This window comes from Alosa alosa, chromosome 22 (genome assembly GCF_017589495.1).
Source record: "Alosa alosa isolate M-15738 ecotype Scorff River chromosome 22, AALO_Geno_1.1, whole genome shotgun sequence".
NCBI lineage: Eukaryota > Metazoa > Chordata > Actinopteri > Clupeiformes > Clupeidae > Alosa > Alosa alosa.
This window is the reverse complement of record NC_063210.1, coordinates 22,450,727-22,464,572: the sequence shown is the minus strand read 5'-3', so window position 1 is coordinate 22,464,572 and position 13,846 is coordinate 22,450,727. Positions and strand designations below refer to the sequence as shown.

Here is a 13,846-nt window from a genome sequence, read left to right as displayed (position 1 = left end):
GATGGGCATTTCCAAAATGTAAAACAGTCGCTCAGTAGTCCTTCTCTGCGCGAGGCTGCAGACTAATACCAGACAATGACTCGTGCGCAATGATCTGGATACAAAAGTCTCCAATCGCCAATGTTTTGTTTGTGTAGGCCTATAGGATGTGGGTGTAATTTATGCAGAGCTATATTTTAAAGAGATGAAAATGCATATATTGTCATTTTCAGATCCCAGACCTTTCCGAGGATGGGTCTGAGTTCCAATCTGTAGCCTATAGGCCTATTTAAACTATATAACAGTTAAAATATAAAAACAGTTGTGTGCGACATTCCATGATGGATTTTCAAATAGCTAATAAATTAGTTTCAAAGTTCAGGAAACTATGCCTATGTCAAGTAGCCTAATAAACATGAGTCTTTAAACGTGTGTCATGCATAGACAGCAGGCCTTTCTCTGTTTTAAGTGAATGTGTTTTGGAGATAGACGACTGGCATTTACAATAGGCTGCTGTTTGCAGCCTTTCCTGCGTGTCTCTAAAAAATCGGCATCTACCATGTAGCTAACAACAAATGTTTTTATTCTAAAAAAAACGCAGTACAAAGGTTAGTGAAACAACAGCTACGAGCACAGGCAGGCAGACAAGTAGGCATTCCCACCGCACGCATGCACACGTACACGTACACATCTTTACAAATATTTTGATCCCCTGTGTAGAGGTTTTCACTGGCAATCATATCCGTCTTCACTGATTAGAAAAAATACAGGAAAAAAAACAAAGATCATTTAGGCCTAATACAAGCATTGTTTTCCTGGTGTGTCATTCCCTGTAGGCCCGCCAACAATTAGGTTTGGCTATTTTATGGGGATTATTGATGGCAAAAAGGAAATGGAGATTAATGGATGAAAAAAGCATTGGATGACATTTTAAAAGCTGCTATAGCCTATAGTCATATCATAAGGGACAATATAGAATAGGCCACGGAGTTCTGCACTGTTCAAATGCAGTAAACGTTGCCAACACTAAAAAAAATGGCCAGTGTGATTATTCTTCGCTATAAAGAAATCGCACATACAGGCTAGTTTTCTGCCCACATGTTTAGTAGCCTAAATGTAAAGGGATCACAATGTAAGATTTTCCCTATAGCACCTGTCATTATTGAGGATTATTGGGGTCGGTGTAGGCAAAGTGCTCGCGTCTGCCCCCTGTCTTTCACGGCCTTAAATGTCTACTTTCGAACCCAGTGCTCTCCATGACATCGCTCCATCAATATTCTGCAGCCTCTGGACCCAACCTGGATGATGGAATTGTACAGATTGTGAGGAGACGCTCAAATTTGACATTGTTTGGTAAGGCTTATTCAAGTTAAATGAAAAATAGATAATAACTGTATGTGTCGTGACAGCTTGTAGTCTAGTGAAATGAAAACTTATATTTAACTTTACTCCAACATTTCTGGGTACGTTGTCCTTACTTTTAAAAACAGTATGCGTGCTTCTTCGTGTTTGCTGTGTATTGCTCATTTACTAAAAAAATCACTGCATATTTAGAATGAGATCAGACTTAGTGTCAGTAGGCATGCAGAGCCTTGGGCGTTTATCGAAAGAAGTTGGCTGGAGCTATTGGATTTGAATAATTCCCTATTTAAAAATTTGGCACTGTATTTTTTAGGTAATAAACCATGCGATGTGATGCACCTAATTGATCATGTAATGAGTATGCAGCACACTGCACTCAAGTAAGTGCAGACATGTCATAGACCCATTGTCTGAAAACAACCTACCGGTATGTTGGTTTTAATAATGTTAGAACTTTCAAATGAAGAGTTTCTTTAACTGCATCTAAACCAAGCATACACTAACAAACGTCCATTTTAGGGCAATTATCACAATTTTATATAGGCCATATCAGATACCGTATAATTTGCCGATATAACGAGACAAGTGTTAAACTGTGCTTGGCTATACACTGATGTGTTGTGATGTGACGCCGGTCAGTAGCCTACGATTAAAAAGATAATTGATCGTGTGCTGACATTACCATGAAGATGATATTCCACCCACACATCTTTCCTCACCCACATTTTTTATTGACACTCTAGTTTCAAAACCCACGGGGGAATTTACTTATTGCTTCTTTGAGAGTTGCGCAGCGCATTATAGGCTACTCGTCTTGCCTCCACTGTGGCTGAGCGGAAACTTTGGTACTGGCTTGAAGACTCGAAGCCGCAGCTATTCTATTGGTCAGCGTTATTTATGTTGCCTGTGCTGCAATGGCAGTGTTTAGACGGCTCTTTAAAGGTTATGGTCGGTTAAAAGAGCTGTTTAATATGACAATATTTAATGCAAGACATGCCAGTGTTCTAAATTTGACGTTTCCAACAGCTGGGATTGATGCTGGATGCTGGCGAAGGTTTTCATGCGCGTAAATAGTAGTTCAAGCCCATGCCACTAGATGGCAACTTCATAGTAGCCTAATAATAATAATAATAATAATAATAATAATAATAATAAATGTCATGTGCGGTCGTTTGACCAGGAAAGCCAACAAAACATAAAACCAACATGCATTTTTTTATAAGACCACATTGGCTAGAGTTTCCACTTTCCTATAAATATCACATAACCAAACTATAGCCTATAGACCTCTTTCCAAAAGCATATTCAAATAGAACTAGTACACTTTCCAACACTAGGCCAGTCTAGATGAAAATTCCGTGATTGTGTCTCTCATTTGATTGTGGGTTTCAGATGGTAGATGAGACAGGCCCCTGCTCGGTAGGACTCGTTAGTTTCCGATGCTCCGGAATACAACCCATATATGAACGAATGGGTGGATTTGTATCACCGGATAGAACCATTTATGGCATGATAGCTTAACCGGAATTCCTGGTTGTGTGTACAAGGATGATCATGACAGTTGGAAACAAACTATCTCTGCCACTGAGAAGTATGTTTTATGTATTTGAATGCGTTTAGGAACATTTGCGTGCCCCTGCCCTATGCACATTTCTTTGCAAAAGATCTGTTTTAACTTTTGGTAAATTATTTCCATGCGCTATACAACGCGTTTGTATTTCCCAGTCCTCGGGCGGCTCTCATTTCAGGGTTCTCCATTGACAAGTATTCTCTCGTGTCGTCATTAAGCAATCAGCCAATGAGAGTTGGCAGCGCTACTTTTTCTAACCACCCAGTCCTTGTATGGTCAGTGACGTAACGGCATATTCACGGGCTTCCAATAAATACATACTACCACTACCAAAGCCACAAAGATCTGTCATTCAGGGGGTAGACCGACTGAGGGTTTCATAGGTACCTAATTACAGTGCGAGAGCTCATCTATAAGCTTGTGCCAGATGTAACGGGTTTGTCAGGGGAAGAGGTTACACAAAAGCGAGCAGAGAAGCATCTTCACATACGTCTGCAACTAAAACCTTGCGCAAAGCTCCAGTAAGGTTTTAAATGATGACAGCTAAAACCCTGGACAAAACCCCTGTCACCCTCGGAGGTTTTGTACACCCGCTTTCCGAGAGTGTGTACTCTGTGGATGAAGTCGCGACAAACCTGCCAACTTCAGTTACTATATTTCCAAACGGTGATTTGGGAGGACATTATGATCATATTAATGGGGCTATCGGAGGTAAGCTTTCTGACATGCATTATTTCAGTGTGCCTTTCATCACGTAGCCTACACAGAGCGGCAGGTGTACTGTCATGATACTTAACAACTTTTGATTGGCTATTGGTTGTCTTGCAATGTTGTTTCGGTGGTCGGCACTGTTTGTTTATGAATCGAAGTCTGGGAAACAAGTAGTAATGTCGCTTCTATGACAGGACAACAGTGCACATACAATGCACATGGCTAGGAGCGTTCTCACGAAGTGTTTTTAAAAACAATGCAATGTTCACTTTTGTGGATATTTGTTAATAGTTTGTTTTCTCTGTTTTGTCTTTGTAGATGGCCTGATCAATGTTGAAATGAACACGGAAAAGAGGTCTCTCGACTTGCCTTACTCTAGCAACTTCAGCCAGCCCACCGCTCAACGCAATCAGACCTTTACCTATATGGGCAAGTTCTCCATTGACTCTCAGTACCCAAGCAACTGGAACCCGGACGGCGTCATCAACATAGTCAGTGCGGGGATCCTGGGCATGACCCAGCCGTCCTCAGCATCCTCCTCTCCAGCCTCATCAGTGTCGCCAAACCACTTCTCCAGCACGCTCAGCTGCACCATGGCACAGAGCCAGGGGGACATGGACCACATCTACTCCCCGCCCCCGCCCTATTCCGGCTGCGGGGAAGTTTACCAAGACCCGTCCGCCTTCCTGTCCACCTCCACGTGTCCCATATCCTACCCGCCGCCGTCCTACTCATCCCCGAAGCCGAGCGCAGATCCAGGTTTTCTGCCAATTATCCCAGACTACGGTTTCTTTCAGCCACCGTGCCAGAGGGACATGCAGTCTCTGCCTGACCGAAAACCATTCTCGTGTCCGCTTGACTCCTTCAGGGTGCCTCCGCCACTGACTCCCCTTAACACTATCAGGAATTTTACACTCGGTGGGCCCGTGTCCGAAGGGCCCAGACTACCGACCACATACAGCCCACAAAACTTACCGCTGCGGCCCATCTTGCGCCCTAGGAAATACCCAAACCGCCCCAGCAAAACGCCTGTTCATGAACGCCCCTACCCTTGTCCGGCTGAGGGATGCGACCGGCGGTTCTCTCGCTCTGACGAGCTGACCAGACATATTCGCATCCACACGGGACACAAGCCTTTCCAGTGTCGGATATGCATGCGTAACTTTAGCCGCAGCGACCACCTGACCACTCACATCCGCACACACACGGGCGAGAAACCCTTCGCTTGTGACTTTTGTGGACGGAAGTTTGCCCGCAGCGACGAGCGTAAGAGGCACACCAAGATCCATCTCAGGCAGAAAGAGAGAAAATCATCCAGCGCCTCAAATGCCACAAACTCTGAGCGCTCGCTCGGCATCAACTCAGCAGCCGGCGTGTGCTCCTCCAGTTCGAGCCAATAGACTGCAACTTCCTGCTTGATTAACACTATTTAATGAGCATAACTTCGTTCAGTCGCATTTGATCTCATAGAACTGATGGAATTAATTAAAAAATAATAACTGTCAAGATAAAAAAAACACTGACTGACTGGGAAATTGTGCTACTCTGATGCGCATCCGCACCTTGGCCCGTCTTAATACTGGCAGCTGTAGCCTGACTCAAAACAAATGCACTTTGTTTAAATGCAGGCTAAACGTATATCATGTTTTCTCACCTGACACAGAACTGCTTAATTACATGTTTTAAGAATGCTTCAGGTGGGTAACATTTCAATGATGGGCCATGGGTGACAGACATAGAGGGAGAAAATATGCACTGACACAAGACTGCCACGAACTACTGAATACTTGAAATGGTGGTGGAATCTCAAAACTGGCGAGGTATTGTAAGGAACTAATAACTGGAGTTCATTTAAACCTTGGTTGTTTTCCCTCTTATCGTGCCTTTTCGGTCAGTTCTTTTTGTATATAGCTTCAGACTTACGTGAACTTTTAATTGAATTGTATATTTGTCAATTAATAAGTATGGGAACTTAAAATATAAATATATTTTTGTATACAGTGTTTTGTGTTACGTTTGGGAAGCGCTACATTGCAATATAATCCCCCCCAAAAACAAGGAATGTAAATGCTTCAACTCATGCCAACGTTACGTTTGTTTCTTGTGAGCGTTTCAACTCATATGTGAAGTGATAAAACTAATGCAGGTCGAAGGCCACCTTGCTATTTCTTGTCAACTAAAAGAATATATAAATAAAAACAAAATAAACATCACGAGCGAGAGAGCGCATTCTTGTCCTGTTGTTAGTGTTTGTTGGTATTGCAGGGTTTGGAAAATATAGAGTGCGGGGGAATTCCCGTATTTGGATCGGTTAATTGTGACTCATGGTTTCACAAGGACATTCACCCACACACTGTCATTTATGTGCATCTAGCAGACAGACGCTTAGAGCCACCCAGCCAGCATCTGACGTTGGTCAGTAGCCTTGCGAACAGATGCCAGCCGGCAGGGCATGTACAATCTAATCAACAAGTGGGAAAGGGTACAATGAAACACATTTTATTCCACAGATACCATTGACCCACTAAATGTGCCATGAGAGGAAAGTTATATGTGCTATATTGTAAAAAAATATGCCCCAGAGAGTTTTGAACAAAGGAATGGATATTTGTGAGCTGTAAATTCTTTTTATTTTAGGCCATTTTAAAGGTATAAGCCATTAAATAAGAAGTATAGACCATAGGCAGTCAGATCAATAGCAGCCTTGGAAATCAATGCAAAGTTAAATGCTGACAAAATATTAACTGAGAAACACACATAAATGAATTTACTTGATAACACCAATTGTTTTTTATAAATGTCACACATGACAGCAGGCTGCAAAGAGGACTGCAATAGACTGGCACCGAACCAACCATTTCAAATAAACTTCTAAGCAGGTCTATTTGCTTTTTCCCCCTCAACAGCTTAAACATATTGACAGTTTGACATGTTTTTGTGTGGAGTGGATTGTCTGGATAAATGATGAGGTAATTTGCCGGTTCCAGAGAATATGAACCCTGACCTGATCAGCTGGTACTCTGCTAGCCAGAGGAGCAGAGATTGTGATTTGGATGTTTTATCCAAGAAATGCGCGCAAATGTGTAACCTATTTGGCTTTTCCCTACTTGTCCTTCGGTCATCACGCAGGAAGCTGTCGGGTTAAACAGCAGAGGAGGCAATGAACCGAGACCGACGATGACCTCACTGAAACATCATGCAGATTTGGGCCTACGCCCTGAACGAAGCAGCACCATAATGGGTGTGGCTCTCTCTCTCGGCCCATATTCAGGCCAGAACGCCGTGGTCAGAAAGTGCCGATTATTACCGTAAGAAATTCCAGCTTTAGCTTAACACACCAAAACTCATTTTTATTACAAATCATCCAGCTGTCCGTGCAAATGGATCTGTGTGTCTCCATACACAGGAAGCTGCTGTATGTGTCATAGACTCAGGCTCAAACTCAATCTGAGGAGACCAAGTGTCTAAGACCAAGAGTCTTATTGTGTTAAATGCTCCAAATGTAAAGCACTTTGAGTTGCATTCTGTGTATGAAAGGTGCTAAATAAAGCTTATTATTATTATTATTATTATTATAAGTGGCCTTAAAGTTTTGATATATCTTGCAAACAGGAGGACGAACAAGTGGAGTCAAGCTGTTCTGTGTAACGAACCAGCACAATTTCACAGAGCTACTGTTAGAGTACTCCAGCCTGTTTCTTAAGGCTGCAAAAGAGGGCCACAGAAGGGCCCCTGGCATCGGCAATAGGCCTATATACATAAAAAATGTATACATTGCATTTATATATTGCATATTTTCTTTGCTCTGCAAGATTCCCTGAATAATTAAATTAATAACAGGATATCCGTTATTAACCTTAAAGCTTCATTATCATGGCCATTGTCATATTCCTTCTTAAACTTTGAACTGCACCCAGATAAGGGTTAATAACACACGGATTTAAGTTCCCTACATTTCGTTAACATGTGCAGACTTCTTCATGGTTTATTGTTCCACCATTTTTACCCTCCAGGCCTGCAATGATATTAAGTATGATTTTATTTGCATATAGGTTGCGTATTGTTTAGTTAAGTGGCCAATTTAAATATTGCAGGGGTTACATATGGTCAGGCATTGTGATAAGTGGCAATGTATTTTTAAAAGCCCAAACATACGACAGTGCTGCCAAGTGTGGTCTGTCTATTTTTGAAGTCCCCTCACACTGCGTGCCATCCAAGTTAGTTGGACCAGGCCTATCAACGTGCGCGTGTGTTGATGGTGTGTTTCTCAACAAAATAACGCATCTCACAGTCAAAGAACCAGCTTGTCTGAACTGAACCTTGAACCCAAGAGCAGTCACCAAGACTGCCCTCATAGAGACAAGTTCTTCCTGTGGGAAAATGTGAACAAATTGTCTTTTTTGCTCCCAAAGGTGATTCAATGGAACATTGTATGATGATTTTGGAAGCAAAGGCCCGTGTACAAATATGTTCCATTTGCATCGTTCAATATTCGGCCACCTTATAATATAAGAATATATATTCATACATTACAAAAATGAAACACTGTCAATCTGCATGCTGGTGGCACCGTGCTTGGCATGTCGTCCACAGCAACGGTCCCCGCTCTTTTAGATAGTCTGCCCGCACTGTACCATGATTTTTGAACGGAAGGCCTTTTGTCTTTCTCAGTGAGATGCTGTGCAGTGGAGACCCATAAAAAGAAAGAGTTGTAATATCAAATGTGATGACGTGGATATTTTAATTGTGATCAAAGCATAAGGTCATAACATACAAACACTGCGATAATTGTTGTATACACATTTTTCTTTTCAAAATAAATTAAGCACATGTAAGGGGGTATACTTGTAGTGTGCATGTAGACCAGGATAAATGCCTTTAAATCATGTTTACATTCGATATTTACAATTGCATTCAGCACTAGTTGAAATCACAGCCTGATGGATTTGCAAATTCTGCTCAAGAGACCACTGTCATATAGACCGCCATGGGAACATGCAAGGGAAATGATTAGGCTATTTGGACAAAATGATCACGATGCAAAGATTATTGATCCCAGCAGATTGGCATTTCAAGATATTTCCTGTAATTCGTGACACTGAATATGCGCTTTTAAGTACTTTTTTTTTTTTATCTTCGTTTGAACTTCCCATGCGATCAATAGGCCATACACACTATAACGTGGAACACGCACAGGTGTCCTTAGCGTGGGCAGCACGTTTCAGACAGACACCTCGGGGCCGGGATAAGGCTCGCCTCCGCACCAGAAATCGGCGGGTTGAGGAACTTCTAGAAGCCACCTCTCCCCCTCCACTGTCTGATCTGAGTTTCTGTCCACCGATTTCGAAACCGTCTGTAAAACTTTGAAATAATGACAGTCTCTCCCGTCGTCGGGGTCATATGGGGGTGCCAGTATATCGAGGAACGCCGCCGGTCCTTCCACCGCGTCAATTTGATGAAGGTTATCTTTCACAGGGGTCAAAATGCAAGGACCACTGTCCTCTGTATATTCACCTGTGGACCGAAGAACACAGCGCCTGATAGAATCTTTCTGGAAGGGCAGCAGCGGTGGGTCGAAGAGAGGCAGACTCTGGGCGTCTGGTGCATCCAACTTGTCGAAACACCGTATGTTGACCTTGCCGTAGAGAACTTTCAACACTCCGTTCATACCTGGGTGATCGTGCAGAGGGATAGACGCCCCTGTTTTTAGCAGAAATACTCCCATACTGAACGCATCGGTTTCGCATATATGCATGTATGTGACAGGAGGGTTATGGGGACTCGGCGTGGAGCTTTTGCTTTTCGGCGGTGTTATCTTTAGGTCTGCAGCCCTGATTTCAGTTACAAGGGTAGTCAGCTTCGCTTGATTATCCAGAAAGACATTGTTGTCAGCAATGGCGGCCGCCCCGAAGTTTTTAAACGTAGCATAAGCTTGAGTGGCGATTTTCTGGATTAAAGACGGTTTGATGTCCCGTGGCATTTTGCAGCTGGTCGTAGCCGATGCTGTTTTCTTCAGGCGCAAAGTCTCACGTCGAAAATCGTGGAGCGAAAGCGGGCCCGATTTCCACCGATGTAATCCAATACCCGAAGTCACCAAACGGCAGGCAACTCAAACAGACGTATAGAGTCAACCTTTTAAATAATCCATAGTATTACAATCAACGATTTTTGCCTCCAGATACGGTCCACATAGCTACTCGTCTCCCCACCACCCCATTCATGGCTATCTGATTCACACGTCCGCACTTACGGCGCCTGCGTACATAAACTGCAGAATGTTGGAACTTGAAGTTCTTTTTAGCAGGTAGTGATATTTACAGATAAATGAAAACACGTAGCCTATAGTGTGATCGATTCCACCTAATGTATATTTAAAAAATATTCTAGCACTAAAATTAACACAATTAATATTTGTAACACTCTTTACAAATAAATTGTAAACGACTTACGTAGTATTGTACTTCATTACCCATACGCCCACTCACTTCCGAGGCGCGAGTGGGGGGGGGGGACAGGCCATTGAACTTTCCCTTCCCCCACACCCTGTCCTTAACCCTTAACTCATAAACTTTTTTGAATGTGCATGGCCGTTTCCCCTTTTTGTGTTATATAACGCAGGTTATATGTTATGTGCAAATTAAGATTTATTAGGTCATTAATTTAAATCCTCGGTTAAAAGCAACATATATCAGTAAATAAAACGTGTGGGCTTATTGATATATGAATTTGAATTTCCCCTGGGGATCAATAAAGTATCTATCTATCTATCTATCTATCTATCTATCTATGAAGACAAAAGATAAACAGTCTCAAACTCCTTAAAACAGTCCAGTAATAGCATCTATGGGAATCATGCTATTGCTGGATCTAAGGATGCTATTGGAAGGATCTAAGGAAATTTCAGTCACATCATTATTTGTAAAGATGAAGTTTAGATTCCATACCAAAATTTGAACATACCCCCCAACACATATACATCAAAACAAATTTAAACAAAAACATGTTATTCAAATAAGTTATTCACATAAGAATAAAAAGCCTAAAGCAAAACAGAATGATTATGTCCTGACTAAAATGTAAATATGAATGTAGCCTATGGTTCTATTGTATGCATTGAGACACTTCTGATGTGAGGAGAGGAGAGAGGCTATGAGATGTGTTTGGCCTGAAAGGTGCGATGCAGTGGGGTGAGTGAAGTGGGATTGAGTGGGTAGGGTACTGGCCTTTTGCTCCAACTCTCTATCGGAGCCTTGAGGTTGAGTAGGTTAGGTCGGAACTGTGCTTGGTCAGATCGAGAGAGAGCTGCATCTCTCTCTCTCTCTCTCTCTCTCTCTCTTATCCTAGCATGAGTACCAAGAAGAGTGTCCTCTTGAGCCATAATGAAACCTGCATTAATGACAGGGACCACATGCCCATCCAGAAGACACTTCCGCCGGGGTAATTCAACCAGCCTCCCCCCAGGAGGCCTATATGGAGATGAGGGAGTGGGAGTTATGCTTTAAGGAGAATGGAGTGGAGTGGAGTGGAGTGGGGGGGGGGGCATACACCTCCACTGGGTAGGGCCATGGTCATGGCCCACAGGCTAATTAATAGCGTTGAATCAAAGGAGACATCTTTTAATTACTTTAATTACTCGAGTGGAATTTGAAAATGGGTGTTAAAATGCAGAGAAGACGATGCCAGTTTTTGTTATTTTGATTAAAAAAAATGGGTAAAATTATGTAGGTAAAATTGATGTAAATATTGTTATGTTCTAATACAATTGTCTATAATCAGAGAAAAAAGACATTGTGAGAGTATAGTAGCCTACTTGGGCTTTTTGTTTGTGAGAGCAGAATTCCACTGTGTGATGATGTACAATATTTAAAAGATTTTTTGTGTTTTCAAAATTAGCTTTATTTATTCATTTATTAATTGCACAATGTATAACCACAGTCCCAGTAGACGAATTTTGGTTTAATTTGCTCTAAGATTTGTTTTAAAGAAGCACACGCACACACACACACACACACACACACACAGCACATACTTATTTCAGTGCCTATGACAATTCTTATGTTGTTCAAAACATTAATCTCTAATTCATCGGAATTGCATGTACCCATTTGTCTGTGATAACAAGCAAGCTTCTCCCAACAAGATCCGTTTTTTTCCCCTGCTCACTCGCTAATGTTCGCTTAGATAAAGGCAACATTATTCCGCAACGTTTAAAATGTGCGTGACTAACATTGCATTGAAGTCAAGTAGCTGGCTCTGATGCTTCTCCTCGGAACGCTCGCCAAGAATCCGGTCGGCAGCGGAACGTTTCTCCAGGCTCCTCAACAATCTGCCTGGCAGGACAATACCACTCTCTAATTGCCCGCCGTCAAACGTCTCCATTGTCACCCCTGCAAAATCTGTGCCCTGCTCTGTTCCAAGATTGCCACTATTTGCATGCTTTGGCTCAGTCCCTGAAAGGGCTTGAGGGTTCTTGTATTGTTGCCTGGCTGGTGAAATGTGCTCCTTACTGAAGCTGTCACTGTTGTCAAAGTATGTTTGCAATGCCCCGACGACGATGAAAATTCATAAGTTATAACCTCTAGCTGGAATGGGGAGGGGAAAAAAACATTCTTTGCATAAATCAGAGGCGAAGGGCAATGCAAACATTTGTTCTTTCGCACAGACAAGGTGCATGTGGTGTGAGAGGTTTCTTTGTGCCTACTTTTTTTGTGAAGCGAACAAGCATTTGTTTCATACGTTAGAACTCTGTGCGTCATGCCATAAAGGGATGTAGATTTTCTGCTGCGTGCTGCATGGGAAGACATTGTGCATTTCACTGACATGTTCTTTTCTAATGCAAAGATTAATCATAAATCATGTGGTCAGATTGTAAGGCCAGAATAAGTTTTGAGACAAAAAAGGAATACAGATTTGGAGAACAGTAGTTTTTACATGTACTGTACATGAAACCTGTAATACATGGAAGTTGTTCAGTTGTTAGAGACAGAGATACATACAGACTGTGACGGCCTGCTAGGCCTGCTGTTTGTGTTTGTGTTGTCTCCCCTGTTCAGGTGCACAGGTAGGCGTGGCTGGCTCCTTAGCGCTAATGCAGTACCCCAGCACGCAGGTGTACTCAGGCTTTTAAGGGACCTCCTCCGTGGATCTGGAGATCGTTTTACTTACTGAACATGAACAATGATCTTGGGGCAGCCGTGGCCTACTGGTTAGCGCTTCGGACTTGTAACCGGAGGGTTGCCGGTTTGAACCCCGACCAGTAGGGACGGCTGAAGTGCCCTTGAGCAAGGCACCAAACCCCTCACTGCTCCCCCAAGCGCCACTGTAGCAGGCAGCTCACTGCGCCGGGATTAGTGTGTGCTTCACCTCACTGTGTGTTCACTGTGTGCTGAGTGTGTTTCACTAATTCACGGATTGGGATAAATGCAGAGACCAAATTTCCCTCATGAGATCAAAAGAGTATATATACTTATATATATATACTTATATACATGCAACACGCACACAGCACATTACAATCGCCCGACACACTGACTACTGATTACAGTCACTACAACACCCCGACACCACTGATTACTATCGCTATAACACCCCGACACCACTGACTACCGATTACAATCGCTACAACACCCCGACACCACTGACTACTGATTACAATCGCTACAACACCCTGACACCACTGACTACTGATCACTTCCTGTTTGTCTTGTTTTTGCGCTTTAAGTTCTGAATAAATGTTAAACTGCACGCTGTGCATGCCTCGTCTCCCTCTTCTTTGTTGAGGCTCATTGAGGGCTTACAGTAACACAGACATACAGACATACAAATATAGATAGATAGATAGATAGATAGATAGATAGAAGTGTTTCCCATACATTGACTTATTTGTGGCGGCCCACGACAATATCAACATTGACCACCACACAATGATTTTTCTGGTTGTACTAAATTGCGCTTAAATCTGGTTAGAATCATAACCACACTGCACTAATTTGTTAAAAACTGTTGCATTCAGGTGAATTCTTCAAACCTACCACCAAAAAATAGAATGAAATTCTGTGGGAAACACTGGATAGATAGATAGACAGACAGAGACAAACAGACAGATAGACAGATACTATATTAATATCAAGGGAAATTTAGGTATTTCTCTTGCGTATGAAAGTGCTTTATTTCTGAAACTGTGGAGCCTGTTCAGTGCATCTGGTTTTCTTTGCAAATGTGTCT

General features: G+C 42.4%; 2 protein-coding genes across 2 annotated transcripts; one reads left to right on the top strand and one right to left on the bottom strand.

The window, feature by feature from the left end:
• The first annotated feature begins 3,275 nt into the window (after positions 1 to 3,275).
• On the top strand, positions 3,276 to 5,831 carry egr2b (early growth response 2b). Its single transcript, XM_048233401.1, has 2 exons — positions 3,276 to 3,622; positions 3,941 to 5,831. Exons 1-2 carry the CDS (start codon positions 3,445 to 3,447, stop codon positions 5,020 to 5,022), a joined length of 1,260 nt encoding a protein of 419 aa, XP_048089358.1. The 5' UTR covers positions 3,276 to 3,444; the 3' UTR covers positions 5,023 to 5,831.
• A 2,503-nt stretch (positions 5,832 to 8,334) lies between these two features.
• On the bottom strand, positions 8,335 to 9,891 carry adoa (2-aminoethanethiol (cysteamine) dioxygenase a). The gene has a single exon (XM_048233372.1). It carries the CDS (start codon positions 9,600 to 9,602, stop codon positions 8,844 to 8,846), a length of 759 nt encoding a protein of 252 aa, XP_048089329.1. The 5' UTR covers positions 9,603 to 9,891; the 3' UTR covers positions 8,335 to 8,843.
• Positions 9,892 to 13,846: the final 3,955 nt, after the last annotated feature.

Excerpts from the sequence above, each read along its gene's own strand:
- egr2b (XM_048233401.1), top strand. The coding sequence starts at position 3,445 with ATGATGACAGCTAAAACCCTGGACAAAACCCCTGTCACCCTCGGAGGT. Across the intron at positions 3,623-3,940 it reads TATTAATGGGGCTATCGGAG|ATGGCCTGATCAATGTTGAA; the intron begins GTAAGCTTTCTG and ends TTGTCTTTGTAG.
- adoa (XM_048233372.1), bottom strand. The coding sequence starts at position 9,602 with ATGCCACGGGACATCAAACCGTCTTTAATCCAGAAAATCGCCACTCAA.